Source organism: Arachis ipaensis, chromosome B10 (assembly GCF_059453495.1).
Source record: "Arachis ipaensis isolate K30076 ecotype BB chromosome B10, ASM5945349v1, whole genome shotgun sequence".
NCBI lineage: Eukaryota > Viridiplantae > Streptophyta > Magnoliopsida > Fabales > Fabaceae > Arachis > Arachis ipaensis.
Window position 1 is genome coordinate 7,913,361 of NC_142435.1, and position 16,029 is coordinate 7,929,389.

Here is a 16,029-nt window from a genome sequence, read left to right on the forward strand (position 1 = left end):
CCATGCAGGTCCAAAATATGATCCTCATATTAAAGCCCTCTATCATAATAAGCTCAAGCTCCATGACCACAAAATATCATAAGATCAATGTTCCTTGTTTTCTATTGAAACTGATTAGACATAAGATTGTGCATTTTCAGAGAGGAAATAAATGTTACCATCCGACACCTAAACATAAAGTAACATACTATATACATAGCATGTACAAGGTTACATGGACAAAGAAATAAGGAACTTGCCACACACATTATAATCAAATCGTTGAGATAATTCAATCTTTGTTGAATGTAGAGAAGAGAAGCAAGTAGAATCATCATAGAGATAAATCAACATAATCTGAGCCTAAAGCATGATCTCTGATGTAATCATAATCATAGAGATAAATCACCACCCTCCTTGTTTGGATTAATGAGAGTTTTGAGGGTGAAAGGCTTGAAATGCAGCTTGTCTTCTTGGCTTCTTTGGCTGGTGATTGTGATTTCAACTGAGGGATTCTTTGATAATTCAGATGGATACTGGACCTTAACTTCCACCAACCAATTAGATGCATATCACCTGCTAAGGGATCATATACACCTTCCAAGAAACAAGGGTAAGGACCTGCAATTTTGTCAAAATAAGCATCATATAAAGTGAACCGCAATGATATGTTAACAAGTTCTGTTGTTTCTTCATGTTGGTATGAATATGAAGCTCCAGGTGAAAGCACCTCATCTCCATGAAGACCTTTGTGTTATGGTTGTTTGAGGATTCATGACGAATCGCGTCCATATAGACATCGAGTCTTTTGTGGAGTTCATTTAACTTGAGTGATTTCTTGCTGAGGCTTAACAATTTTGAAGGTTGATTCTTCTTTTTTATTGCTGGAGCCAGCTAAACCTTTGAGTAATTATAGTATGGAATGTCATATAAACTCATTTGGGTCTTGAGATCCATGGGGCTCCATTGTGCATCCAAAAACAAAGGCAAGAAGAACATGTTTGTTCATTTGAGATACTAGATATGCTACCTAACATGAGACTCCTCTGCTTTATGGTGAACACATTTGGAAAGTGTAAAGATATCAGAGAATTGCATACCTCTTGACACTGAATCAACCACACCAACACACCCAATCATGCAAAGTTTATTCGTTGAGGACTCCCATCTTCCCTATACAGATAAAGGTATGCCTGAGAGGCCGGTTATTGCTCATTCTGTAAATTCATTCATGGCTGGAAATGCTCTTAGAACTGCAGAAACTCTTGCACTTTCAATATTATTGTCATTTGTTTCCTCATCACAGATAAGGTTCTGAAAGACCATCCTATAGTTTCCATCACTCCAAGCAGAATCAGATTCTTTCCCGAGTTGAAAAGGGCCTAGTTTGCTAGCATCATGCTTATCTTTATGGTTTTGGAAAATATCAAAAGGTCTTCGTGAAACGTCGTGGAGAAAAAGCTACTTTTGAATGGTTTTGATCCTTCTGCTGTCAAGTCTTGTTTATATGGATGAAGATCACAAGATCTATACTTTAATTCAGAGCTGAATTGATACATGACATTAGCATAACCATTTAACTGAGAAGAAATATGAACATTATCAAAGTATGCCAAGCTTCCTTCTTGGTTTAAGCTTTACATTTCGCCTCTTATGGCTCTTCTCTTCAAGCTGGAGGATTGAGGGTATTGAAGAACAAGTAGAATATGATCATCTTCTAATAGACTATATTCTAGATAATAGTCATTCCAATCATCAATGAATGGTTTTGATATAGGTAAAGTTATGTTCAAGAGACACAACAAATGCTCTTTCCCATTCTCATGATCATTGGTTTGTAAAAGTATACACCTTCAAAGGAAATTGTGAAAAAAGATAAACGAGGCCTAATTATGAAAGGAGATGAACTAGTTGGAAGAATTGGACCTTCAGAAGATATGCCTATGGACATTATCCCTCCAAGACTAACTGTGTTTTCAAAGTGAGGGACTGAACTAATGTCCATCACTTTGAAAGTGACCAGTTTTGTGGGAAAACCGTGTCCCTCGAACGACATCAAGGTTGCATGGCCATCCTCCTGCTCCCAATCTCCATTGGTGAATGAAAGTTCACTCTTGATTCTGATGCCTCTATTGTCGTCAGGACTTAACTTAGATGCCAGAGATAGGTGTGAGCTGCAATGCTTTTCTATTTCGGCAGCGCGGTTATAGTTAGTGAAGATTTTTGAAGAGCCATCCAAGTTGTGGTTGTAGGAAGCAGATAAACTTAGGATCACAAAGAGGTGTGTGAAGGCAGCGAGATTTCGAATCGAAATTTTGATTTTCATTTCGTGAAAATGCAGTATTTCCAAGAGGGTGATTTTTATCTTTTCTACTTCCCAGACTCACCAAATTGGAAATTTAATAGTCCTAAACCACACAAAAGTAAAAACAAGCCAATAAGTCAAACTGAGAGAATACTGAACCAAGCTTAATGCTCATGCATTTAGTCATTTTTCCTAGTTCTCTGAATACTAAGAAGCACTTGGGACATAATGGTAGATTGATATATAAATGGTAAGAGGGGACGTATTTCAGCATACATTCAAAATGAGAAAGAAATTGAATCAGGTTGATGATTATGCATTGATCATATTTTCTTGTTATATGAAAACTAAGAAGCACTTATAGAAGTGATACATAATATTAAATTGATATTCAAAATGGTTAAAAGAACACTTTCTGACCTGATAAGAGTTTGTTTTGAGCGAGTGTATGTCACTGTTCTTTTCTGACTTTGTCCTCTATATGAAGTGATTGATCTCTTTCTCTAAAGTGGAAGAATTTAAATGAAGAGTTCTCCTTCAAGTTCAAGAGTAGTGGACTTTCAAATTTCCATGGCAAGGCTCTAAGGAGTTAACCAGAATAGTTTTGCTGTTATATTTGTCTGTTGAGATTTAACTATTGAATTGAGTGGCTAACTAACTAGCTAGCTTTGACTTCGATTTGAGTTGACAATTGCATTTTTGTTTTCTACTATGTTTTTTTTTTTTCTGGTAAATAATAAGAATACTGAACATTAAGACGTGCAATAACATGGATTATATAATATAATGTTCAAATAAGGCAGGTAGGTAACCATGGAAATTTACAATTGCTTAGTTGTCGTTATAATTTTTATCTTCAGCTCATTTTAATTTTTAAGCCTTAAAATTACAAAGACATAGCATAAAACTTACAAGCATATGCGTGTTAATATTCATAGCACACTTATTGATACAAAATCAAGAAAACAAGGCAAACATTGTGAATTGACGAACACAAAGGAAACAAGGAAGAAATAATTTCAGAAAAAAAAAAGACTTCAAGGACTTTTTGGCTTGAGATAATTCCAGCTTTGTTGAATGCTGACCACACATGCAAATAAAACCATAATGATGGGAATCATGATATCAAAAATGGAAAAGAAATCTGATCCCACTTGGTTGTTGATGAATGCATCACCACCATCACTAACAAATGGATCCACCAAAGGATCTCTGATGTAGTCATAGAAATGTATAACAAGTCTCAGCAATGTGAGTCCAAAATAGTATGTTTTCCTCAAAGACTTCACTTGACATCTCCAAGCTTTGTTCTCAATGACTTGAGGCATCAAGAAGAAATCCTGCATCTTCGAGGCCAGAAACCTCGGATTAATCATTAACATTGCAGGTAAAAGATAATAGGCAATAGGTTTGTTCTTAACTTCTGACACCTTTTGATACTGCTTTATAGTGAGAAGGAAAGAAACCAACACTAGAAACCTTGTTGAGGTTTGCAATGCTTCCAACAAGGCTTGTTGATACCCATTGAACCCATAAGGCAAATTTCTAAAAGAATATTCATTTGATCCAAAGAGGAGCTCACTGGTCCTTACCAATTCTGCACCATAACCAAACATCAGCAGGGAAAGCGTCCCAAGAGACATATAAGGAATGCAGCTTCCATTTGTATTCATGTATCGAAGTTGGCTCCAAATTATGCCTACTGCTGCAAGGGAAATGAGAAGCCTTAGAACACATTCAAAGATTTTCCTGAAGGCATAGTTTTGTTCACTCTTGTCGTATGGAATTGAAGTTTTGAAAGTGATAGGCTCGAAATGCAGCGTGTCTTCTTTACTCCTTTGGCTAGTGATGGTCATTTCAACTGAGGGAAACTTCAGCCATCTTGTTGATTCAGAAGGATACTGAACCTTAACTTCCACCAAACAATCTAGGCCATGCTCAACACTGCTTTTATCATTTGATGAAACCTTTCTGCATCCAATCAGATACATATCACCTGCTAAGGAATCATAAATACCTTCCAAGAAGTAAGGGAAAGTAACTGCATTTTCATCAAAATATCTTTCAGAGAAAGTCATATGCAATGATATATTAAAGAGATTCTTCTCTTCTGGTTCTGTTGTTTCATGTTGATATGAAATCTCAAGTGAAAGCACTTCCATCCGTATGAGGACCCTTGAGTTCTGGTTGCTCAAGGATTGATGATGAATTGAAATCCCCTGGACATTGAGTTTATTGGAGAGGAAATCAAATGAAGCATGCAAATCTTCTCCATCCACCAGAGTTGGATACTTCAGGAACAATTTCTTGATAAAGGTGAACAATTTGGAGGGTTGATTCTTCTTTTTGTTTGCTGCAGCTAGCTCAACCTTTGAGTAATTATAGTATGGATTGTTATACGTGTAAATAGTCTCATTGTAGACATGATACGAGATAGGGTGCAATGGCTTCGTTTGATCCATGTAGCCAATTCCACCTAGTGGGACAAGGCGTTGTTGTTGTTGTTCATAGTGCAGATTGTTATACAAACCAAGGTTCTTAAGTTCTGAAGGGCACCATAATGAATCGAACAACAAAGGCAAGAAGGACGTGTTTGTTTCATTTTTGATGCTATATATGCTACCTAGCATTACACTCCTCTGCTTGATGGAGAACACATTTGGAAAGTGTAAAGATATCTGGTAGTTGCATTCTTCTGAGTCTAACACTGAACTAACACACCCAGTCATGCAAAGTTTTCTTGTTGCGGAATTCCAAGTTCCCTCTGCGAATAAAGTCAGGCCTGAGAGACCTGTTCTTTCTTGCCATGCATATATAGGAGAGGATGGAGGGAATGCTCTTAGAACTGCAGAAACTCTTGCAGTTTGGACATCGTCGGTAGATGCTTCCTCCTCACACATAAGAATCTGAAAAAGCAGCCTAAAGTTTTCTTGAGTCCAATTGGAACTAAACTCTTTTCCAAGATGGAAAGGGCCTAGTTTGCTAGCAACATGTCTATCATTATAGTTTTGGAGAACATCAAAAGGTTGCTGTATAACTTGCCCAAGAAAACTGCAAAAGCCGTAGCCAGTATCCAATGATTTTGCTCCATGTGTTGTCAGCTCTTGTTGATATGGATAAAGATCACAAGATCTGGACTTCAATTCAGAGCTGAATTGATAGCTGGAGTAGTGCCTCAGCTGGGAAGAAATATGAACATTATCAAAGTATGCCAAGCTTCCTTCTTGCTTCAAGCTTCGCATTTCGCCTCTTACAACTCTGCTTGTCAAATTGAACGTTTGAGGGTACCGAAGAACAAGTAAAATCTGGTCATCTTGTATGAGAGTGTAATCTAGAAGATTACCATTACAATCATAGTTGAATGGTTCTGGTACTGGTACTGGTAAAGTTGTGTTTCCCAGGAGACACATCAAATGCTCATTCCCATTCTCATTGCTTTGTAAGTATACACCTTCAAATGCAATTTTGAGAACAGATAAGCCAGGCCTCTTTGTGAAAGGACAACATTCGTGGGTTCGAAAATTTGGACCTTCACCAGATATGCCTATGGACATTATGCCTCCAAGACTAACTGTATTTTCAAAGTGATGGACTGAACTAACGTCCACCACTTTGAAAGAGACTAGTTTTAAGGCTAAACTGTGTTCAAACCTGTTGCTTTGGTTGAATGGGATCAAGGTTGCATGTCCATCCTCCTGCTCCCAATCTCCATAGTTGAAAGAAAGTTCTCTCTTGATTTTGATACCTCTATTGGCATCAGGGCTTAACTTAGATGCCAAGGATAAGTATGAGCTGCAATGTTTTCCTATTTCGGCTGCGCGACCATAGTAGGTGAAGATTTCTGAAGACTCATCCAAGTTGTGGTTGTAGGAAGCAGATAAACTTAGGATCACAAAGAGGTTTGCAAGGGCAAGAAGATTTCTACTAGACATTTCCATATGCATTTCTTGAGAATGCAAGATTCCAAGAAGATGTGTTTATTCTTCCCACGCTATGCTCACCAAATTGGAAATGTATAGATCTAAATCATACAAAACAAGACAATAATGCCAAATAAGATGAATTGAATGAGGTTAATAATTATGCAAAGTTCTTTTTTTTTTTTTTTGCTAGTTACATGATACTAAGAAACACTTGTACATAATATATAGTAGATTGATATATAACATGCTTAAAAGAACAGATTGAAAACAGCTTAATCATTAACTGATATTGACCTGAAAGAGCTTGTTACCAGCGTCTGTGTGTGTCACTCACTATCCTCTTGTGACTTTATCATAACATATATGAAGTGATTGATCTCTTTCTATGATTTGAGAACTTAAATGAAGAGTTTTCCTTCAAGTTCAAAGATTAGTGAACTTTGACATTGAAAGTCAACGCTGCTCCCATCAGTTATGATACAAACAAAGTAAGAAGTTGACCACCATAAAGGTTTGACTTCGATATTTGTATTTTATTTCGTACTCTATGTTCATTTTTTAATTAAGAATGAGAACATCAAACAAAGATTCTTCGTTCTTATCATGCACTATTGTGAGGGAAAAAAAAATCGCACCTCTTGTTAGGATTTGGTTGAATTAGTCCCACATTGTTTAGGATAGCAAATGGAGTGGGTGGCCTAGGCTATAAATATGAGGTTAAGTTCTTCATATTTTTTGCACCAGTCAGAAACACTTAAAGTTTGTATCTGATTTTTCTTTTCCTCTATACTCTTTGATTAGAGAGTGTTGTAAGGTGTAGTTAAATATTTGCTTTGAGAGTGTGGGTGTACTGGGGTGCCGGTGTTAGAGAGAAAGAAGTCTATGTGTTGTAACAATTTTCACATAGTGATATTCTCTGGTTGTCATTTGACAACGGCCGTGGTTTTTTTTCTCCAGTAATTAGAGTTTTCACGTTAAATTTTTATGTTGTGATTGTGTCTATTTTATTTCTCTGTGAAAGGTATTTTCTCAAGGGGGAATGGTGTATTATTCCCAACATGTGGTATCAGAGCTTCGGTTCGGTGAGATTTATTCTTGGTATGCTCTGTGGTTGCAGCCTAGTCTGACCTTCCACATCAGAAAAGAATTTTGTCCCGTGGCTTGAGGTTGATCTTTGGTTGCTGTTGTTGTTGCTGGAAAGAAGTGTGACAATGTGAGAGTGCAGTTTGGAAAGGTTCTGGCTAAGAAAAGACTTGGTATTTAAGTGTGTCCATTGTGACCCACATATCTTTCCTGGGGACCCTTCCTAGTGCACGGTCTACAGTTGAGTTATACTATTCCAGTATACGGTTGCAACAATGTCAGGATATTCAAGTGTTGTGAAGCTTGAAATAGAGAAATTTGATGGAAGAATCAATTTTGGCTTGTGGCAAATACAAGTCAAGGATGTGTTGATACAATCAGGTTTGCACAAGGCGTTGAAGGAGAAGATCTCTGGTATGAAGATGATGTTCTCTAGAAGACAAGAAGTATCCTCATGGTATTGCCGCACTGCCATGGATAAGGATAAGTTGTAGCAATCGGGTCCACAATTTCACACGGGCATTGGTTGGCGTTGAGATGCAAGGTGTGTGGCGGAGTTATGTCGATGGCTGAAGAACTTCCAGGAAAAGCCAATTTGGAAGTTGCACCATGAATTTTCAGCAAGGTTTCGATCTGTACCAAGGCGAAATGCTTGGAGTGGTCTAATTCCAAGTGAGTATACTTTCATGGTGGAGTATGATAGTTCTCTGAACTATGATTGTCGGCATAGACAATGGCAGTAAAGAGTTGTCGGTGTTGACTATGGAAGCTGAAGATGTGTGACTATTTCAATCAATGTGGAGATTGTTAGGATTTGGTTGAATTAGTCCCACATTGCTTAGGATAGCAAATGAAGTGGGTGGCCTAGGCTATAAATACGAGGTTAAGTTCTCCATATTTTTTGCACCAGTCGGAAACACTTAAAGCTTGTATATGAATTTTCTTTTCCTCTATACTCTTTGATTAGAGAGTGTTGTGAGGTGTAGTTAAATATTTGCTTTGAGAGTGTGGGTGTACTGGGGTGCCAGTGTTAGAGAGAAAGAAGTCTATGTGTTGTAACAATTTTCACATAGTGATATTCTCTGGTTGTCATTTGACAACGGCCGTGGTTTTTTTTTTCTCCAGTAATTGGAGTTTCCACGTTAAATTCTAGTGTTGTGATTGTGTCTATTTTATTTCTCTGTGAAAGGTATTTTCTCAAGGGGGAATGGTGTATTATTCCCAACACCTCTCTCCCAACCATGCATCAACAGACAACACAGAGACTCAATCCATAAAATAAAACACCAATTCCGTTAGGAAAACAACGAAAAATCTAAACAATGTGAACAATGAGCTCCAAATTTAGCCCAATACAAGAAAAAAAGTAAGCAAACTCTTCAAATTACCTAAGCCAAAAAATTCAAATAGTTATTTCAAAAAATTAACCATCCCAACCCTAATTTACCAAAGGAGTTCACCCAAATACCCTATTCCCTCAAACCGTCTGCCACCCCACCCTCATCAATAGTTCCACCTCTCCGGTGCTAGAAGCTCCCTTACCGGCAATCATCGTCCACCCCTGAAACCCCCCTCCCTCATCACCGCCGTGGGATCGTCATCAAACAACTATGTACGTAATTATTAAAATAATCATCTGGCTACCTAATAAAATGACCATCTAGCATTTGTTAATTGTATATACTTAAACTGAATCGAACAAAATAACCATCCAATTAAGAATTAAAATAACCATCTACATACTTGGTGAATTGAACATCCAGCACATTTGCGGGGTAGAGAAAGTCGACGGTGACGAATGGAGGCAGGAGAGGAGATCCGATGACGGAGAAACCACGCAACGACAACTTCGGTATCTGTCGCGGATGGTGATGCTAGGACGGAGAACGAAGTGGGCTGCGGGGTAGGCTGCACGGCCAATGGCGGGTGGGCAGCGCGAAGGAGGCTGTCCGGGGATTGTGTGGCGCGATCGGACGTTCGCAAAGAGGTTGGACGGTGGCGTCTAGAGTCTGGGCCGTGTCGGACCGGAGAGCGGGAAAATGAAGCAGCGGCTGAGTTACTCTGCAGATCGGAGTTTGCGAATAGAAGAGAAAAATTAGCGTGATAATAGGTGTTACTGCACCGCTTTGTGATTTGGTTTAATTTGAAATCTTTATTTTTAAAATTTCAAATATGAAATTATTAATAACTAATTAATAAAAAAAATTATGATTTTAATTCAATTTTTTTATTTTATTGTTCATATTGTTTATTATTCTTATTGTCTTGCTGTACTTTTTCATAAAACACGTTGGTATAAATTAGATAAAACAATTTTAAATTTGTTATTATTTTATATTTAATAATAAAAAATATAAATTAATAGAGACGCTAATAATAACGGATTGACTTGATGATTAAAAAGGAAAAAAACATTTTTTTAATAAACAAATTTTAGTTATTATAACTTGTGTATTTATTTTTTAACTATTAGATTTCAGTGTGAGTTTATCTAAAAAATATTTTAGTTTTTGTTTCTCAATTCTATAAAAGGATTGCACATCCTTTTATAGTTGCTAAAAATTTGTTTTAATGTGTCTTTTTACAGTGTAAACAAAATAAGTTAATACGTATATTTTTTATATTGTAAACGAAATATATGCTGCATTTCTTTTTATCCTTATTTCGTTTACACTTTAAATAAAATAAGAGCGTAATTATGACGTTTATACTGTAAACGATATACATTAAAATAAATTTCTAGTAGCTATAAAAGGATGTGCAATCCTTTGTATTCTCCACAAATATTTTATTACTTCTTTTTTATCTATTCCTTCTGAAAATAAGCCAAAATGTCTAGTAGTAGTGAATACTTGGTTTTAAGTATGTATCCAAATTGCCGTATAAGAAATAGTGATAATGGAGTGACATTTGAGTGTGAGAATCCCATTCTATTATGTACTTGGCTGGTAAGTTCATTGGTGGAATTGAAGAGTTTGATATTGGATAGCGTCGGTGATAGCGGGAGAAAAGAGATCAAAAGGGTGGGGTATAGGTTGCTAGCACCGATGGAAAACGGAGATTTTCGGTTTCCTCTGTTTTGCCTCTATGGTGACATGATCATGTGCGCCTGATGTTTGACATCCATGGGAGAATCGTGGCGGAACAAGTGATGGAGATTTTTGCGGAGGTCGGCAACGTCGGTGGTAGTGGATCTGGGTCGTCAGACTTCATCCAAGATGACCCACCTCTTGCACCACCACCGATTCACATTGCCAGTACAGTGGAAGACATGGAGGTCGATGGTATCAACGAGAGCAGTTTCTCCGAGGATGATGATGAGGAAGAGTTTGTACTAGAGACCCTGGTTGAGGAATCACGTAGGTATCTTCTGCCTTCCTCGCACCCAATTCCGGCCTTGTCATCTGTACCCAGTCACTATGGTACGTTGGATCTAGACGTGATGCAAGAGAAGAACCCATTTTCTAACACGGGTGAGAAAGATTACAACTTGGATGGTGGGTAGAGTTTAGGGTTGGCCACAGATTCAAAAACAGAGATGCCGTAATATAGGGTGTGAAGAATTACAGTGTAACGCCTTACCACACACAATCTTATGCTTAAGTCATAAGACAGAGGTGGTAAGGTATTACGACCTCTAAAAATAAAATTATATAATATAATATAGGTGAAAAATTGTTTATAACTAGGAGTCTTTGTAGGAAAGTTAAAAACAAAAGCGTTAAACCGAAAAGCGCAACCCTCACGTCAACGTTAGCGTAACCGAAGAAAAATAAGAGTAAGTTAAACATGGATAATTACTAAAGATTTCCAAGATACAAATAACAAAGCTTCTAACTCGGCTTGCAAAGGTAAACCGGCCAGAGCACATAAGCATATATACATATATACATGAGAGTCTCCAAAAGAGCTCAAAATACAGAGTTTACAGAACCTTTTTCTCCAAAATAACCTCTAAGAAGAATAATACATCGTATATATATATATATATATATATATATATATATATATATATATATATATATATATATATATATATATATATATATATATATATATATATATATAGTGGAGATAATAAGTATCTATATGTAAACATTATAACTAAAAGTAAAGTCCCAAAGGCAAGAAGATCTTCGCTGTAAGAAGCTCCCAGAATGCCTCAGCGAGGTGCCTCACGTCATGCATATGAAAACCACAGAATATGTATGGGGTGAGAACCAGAGGTTCTCAGTATGGTAACAATGCCCACATCTCTAACATATAATGTTCTGGAAAAGTCGAAGGTAATCCTAAAATTTCGACACTCAGCTTATAAAACTTAAAGGTAATAAATTGTAAACCATAAGTATGGTAGGTCATCTAAGGTTTTAAATCTTAACTAAACTCTAACTAAAACCCTCCGTTGTCTACTTTCCTGCAAAACCTCCAACTCTGGTGGAACCACACAGAAAAGCAAACAGACAATGGCAAACACAAGTAGAATACAATTACAGCAGGTAACAAATATAGCAGGTAAGCATAAATTATCAATTAGGTAATCCTAAGAAATGTAAACTCAAGCAAAATAGACAAATGCATATAATGAATGCCTGCCCTATGGCTGATGATATCATCTGTCGATTATATAGCCAACCCGACACGTCCTGGTAGCTAACCATGGACTGAAACACCCATTGCGAAGCAAGTGGGTTTGAGCTACAATCCCCTTGCTACTACCCGCTCAACCCAGAGCTAGTGGAATAACCACTACTGCGGCTACTAACCAGTCGGGTGTTTAAAAGATCAACCTGGAGCAAGTGGAATAATCACTACCGCTGCTACTACCTAGTCATCACAATCACTGACCTGGAGCAGGTGGGATGAACCACCATCCTTGCTACTGCCCAGGGTCTCAAAAATACATTCATTCAATTTAAATCAAGCATCATCGTTATCAAATCTCAAACATTAACCTGGAGCAAGCGGGACGAACCACCATCCTTGCTACCACACAGGTATCACAAACATGCATTTATTCAAAACTGCAAAAATTAAATTCATTTTTCATAATTCTTCTTCCCTATCTCATACCTAGAGCAAGTGGCCATCACCACTGTCTACTACCCAGGGCTACAATCACATTTATTTACAAACCAGCATCCCCGTTAAACTTTTCAACTTACATCACCCCTTTACAATCTTTCTTCACTCGCAAGTTATTATCCTCTCAATGTACAACTCCCTTTCTATAATTAAATTTAAGTTTAGGATACCGGGGAGTAAAAATAGAGGTTTAAAAGTTCGAAATTAAGTTTTAAATAAAAAAATTCATGTTTGCTGAAACAGGGGCCACACGTACGCATGCATGCCAAACAGAAATGCACATCCGTGTATGGAGGGGTTTGCGTACGCATGCATTGCAGATTAGTCAAAAATGGTTAAGTCTGCAGAATTTTAATCTTACATACCGAACCTCTGACGCGCATAACTTTTTCGTTTTAAAACATTTTTCATCCGTTCTTCAAACGGCGTAAACTCACGAACCCAATTATCATATGAAATAAGTTTGAAACAATTTGGGGGTCTGGAAGCCGAGTTATGGCTCGCCGAAGTTCGGCCAAAAACCATATTTTTTCAACAAACCTCAAACCTCTATTTTCACCAAAATCACAATTTTCAATCAATATTCTAAGGTTCTACACAACATTAAAAACAACCCAAACTGTCATCTTCACATCCTCATTCATTCCATAGCATACAACACCCTATTTCAACAACTCTAAGCCAACAATCCATATCCAAACAACATTATTTATCAATGAAACAACAATAATAATTCATGTTCATTAATCTCACTACAACATCAATCATCAATGTATCATTATAGTTCATTAAAACCATCACCTCATCAACCATACCCCACATTCTTACCTTCACCAACATACTAAATATCTACATCAATCCAACACATACTACATTAACTAAAATCACCAAATAGGCATCAAAACGAAAACTCACCAATTAACAAAGTCATCATTCTTATACTCAATATCATCATCATCCTTCACACATTCTCATTAACATCATTATCCAACATGAATGATCATCATTCATTCATCCTATATTTCAATCACCCACTCAACAAGTCTCCAATCCTCAATCATACATATCATACAACTTAACCTATGATCATCTAACCTAATTTTTCACAAAATATTATATTTTAGTTACGAGAAACCGAAACCATACCTTGGCCAATTCCTCCCTAATGCTCGGAACACCACAAATTATCGCTGTTCCGCAAATACCCAAAGCTCCAAACCTCTTTCAAACAGAAATTCAGCAACAATTGTCTGACCTCAAGCTTTTAACACCATCAATTGACCACCAATTTCATCAATTTACCTCCATATCATATAATTCAATCTAATATCACATATACATCACTAAATCAACACCCCATATTCTATATAAATAATTTTACAAGGATTAGAGGTTTTTCACCTTGCCAACAGAAGTTAGGGACAGAAACCAGCAAACCCACAAAGCTAATTTGCTCCTAAACACCAAAATTCAATGAACTCTCAAAACCAAAGCTCAACAAATTTTGAAATTGATATGAGAAGATTTGGGTGAGAAAAATAAAGTTTCTTACCAAATTATTTAGTGGGTTTTGTAGAGAATTTTGAGACGAATGCGTGGCCGCTGACGGCTCGTCAATCGGAGCTCCGAATTGAAAGTTATGTGAATTTGAAATTGGACCAAGGGTTTTGTTCTTCATTCCCTTTCCCCTTTTGTTCTTCAGCGTCCTTCATTGAACTGAAGGAAGAGAAGAGCTGAAGCTCTTTAATACAAGGGCAAATGGGTTGGGCCTTGGGCCCATTACGGGTCCAGTTCGTTCGGTTCGGCCTGTTTGATCCAATTTTGGGCCAAATTCTTTAAAATTAGTATCAAAATTCTTATTTTAATTAGCTCTACCTCATTAAACTATAAAATTTATTTTTCTAATTTATTGGATTAACAATTGATTTACTGGCTAATTATTCATTAATTTCGCGAGTTTTACATACAACATTCACAAAAGTGCTGAATATCGAGTAGTGGAGTCAGATCGATTAAAGTACCATGTGCGTTGCTGACAACATGCAGTAGGCTGCCCTTGGAGTCCCTGTGTTACTCTTTGATAGAATCTCAGATACTGGTAAGTTAAAGATTCATTGTGTTCTATATTCTTAGTTATCATTATTATGCTTGTTGAACCTGTTTACCGCTGTTGTTCTATTTCGCTAGGAAAGTGTGTAGGGTGGGAGGAGCGTACACGTGTTTAGCATCCACAATGTTGCAGGACCACCGACAGTTAGACAGTAGTCTCATCTGCCCTGTCATTCTCCCGTTGATACAATCAAACCCGTCAGTCAGCATCTTAGTCCTACAAGGTTCAGTTAGGCAGGGCTATCACTTCAAACCCTCATAAAGTCTGAATGGCGAAGCAAAAGGTGATTGCACAAATATACGATGACTGGGAGGAGTCTTACAATAAGGTGCCGAGGTTGTTACAAGCACTATAGAGTTGTTGTCCCGGAACGATATGGAAGATTAGTGTTGCACCGTACTATGATGGGCACCTCATGGTGCGTGACTGCAGCATGTTTGACAAGGTATTTTGAGCCTTTCCTCCCTACGTCGAGGCTTTCAAGCATTGCAAGCCGTTCGTCTCCATCGATGGTATGCATCTGTATGAAAAATATGGTGGTATTCTGCTTAATACAGTGGCATAAGATAGTAACAGCAATATCCTTCCTATAGCCTTTGTAATTGTTGAGACTGAGATGTCGAAATCATAGTCTTTCTTTCTTACCAATTTGAGGTAACACCTCACTACACAGGAAGGTCTGTTGATTATTTCTGATAGATCTCAAGCGATCAAGGCTGTATTGAGAGTTGAGGATAGTGGCTGGCATCTTTCGAGAGCATTTCATGCTTACCGTGTCTGACACATGGCAGCAAACTTCATGTCTCGTTTCAAGTCTGTTGAGGGAAAGAGGTATCTCATAAATGCTGCTTATAGTCCAAGCAAGTCTGGGTATGAGTGGTACATGGATGCATTGATGTTATTATCGCGGGAGATGGCGGATTGGGCTGGTAGATTCAACAAAGAGATCTGGCTACAACATTGCGATGGCGGTCGTCAGTTTGGTCACATGATGACGAACCTCTCCGAGTGCATGAATGTCGTTCTTAAGGGTACATGCTATCTACCAATATTGGCAATCATGCGATGCACCTACAAGAGGCTGCAGCAGTTGTTCGTGAGGAAGGGACGGGAGGCACACGCATAGCTAATGGCGGGTAATCAGTTTTCACAATGGCTCATGGCGGCTATTGAGAATAACAGAGAGGGAATTTTGAAGATGCGCGTCACTCACTGTGACAGACGGAGTTGGAGCCATTCAAGGGTTGGTCGTAGGGGTTGTTCCGTGTTTGCCTGGTGGGAGGCACGTGTGACTGTGGCCTTTTCCATTCACTCCATTTCTCATGTCGTCATGCGCTAGCCACCTGTGCCACCTTGAGTATCGAATGAGGTCCATACGTCCATCCGATGTACATGCAGCAGGCTGTGTTTAAGGTATACTAATCGGAGTTTCCACCGATACCAGATGAGAAACTTTTTCCAGAGTTGTATGGGACACGCCTCTGACCTAACCCTGCCATGCGCAGGAAGTCCACTGGTAGACCGATTTCCACCTGGTTTCGTAA

General features: G+C 37.9%; 1 protein-coding gene and 1 pseudogene across 2 annotated transcripts; both read right to left on the reverse strand.

Annotated features, from left to right (window-relative positions):
- Positions 1-219: 219 nt before the first annotated feature.
- LOC148579083 (uncharacterized) lies at positions 220-2,377 on the reverse strand (annotated as a pseudogene).
- A 944-nt stretch (positions 2,378-3,321) lies between these two features.
- Positions 3,322-6,228, reverse strand: LOC107624551 (uncharacterized). 2 transcript variants are annotated; one of them, XM_088503435.1, is made up of 2 exons: positions 4,811-6,228; positions 3,322-4,684 (listed from the first exon to the last, which is right to left on the reverse strand). In XM_088503435.1, the coding sequence occupies exons 1-2, from the start codon at positions 6,226-6,228 to the stop codon at positions 3,322-3,324; spliced, it is 2,781 nt and encodes a 926-aa protein (XP_088359561.1). The 2 variants fall into 2 exon arrangements, with proteins under 2 accessions (XP_088359561.1, XP_088359530.1); XM_088503404.1 differs by having other exon boundaries at positions 3,322-6,228.
- Positions 6,229-16,029: the final 9,801 nt, after the last annotated feature.

What these genes read in the sequence shown, in the direction of transcription:
- LOC107624551 (XM_088503404.1), bottom strand. Translation starts at nt 6,228, where the DNA reads ATGCATATGGAAATGTCTAGTAGAAATCTTCTTGCCCTTGCAAACCTC.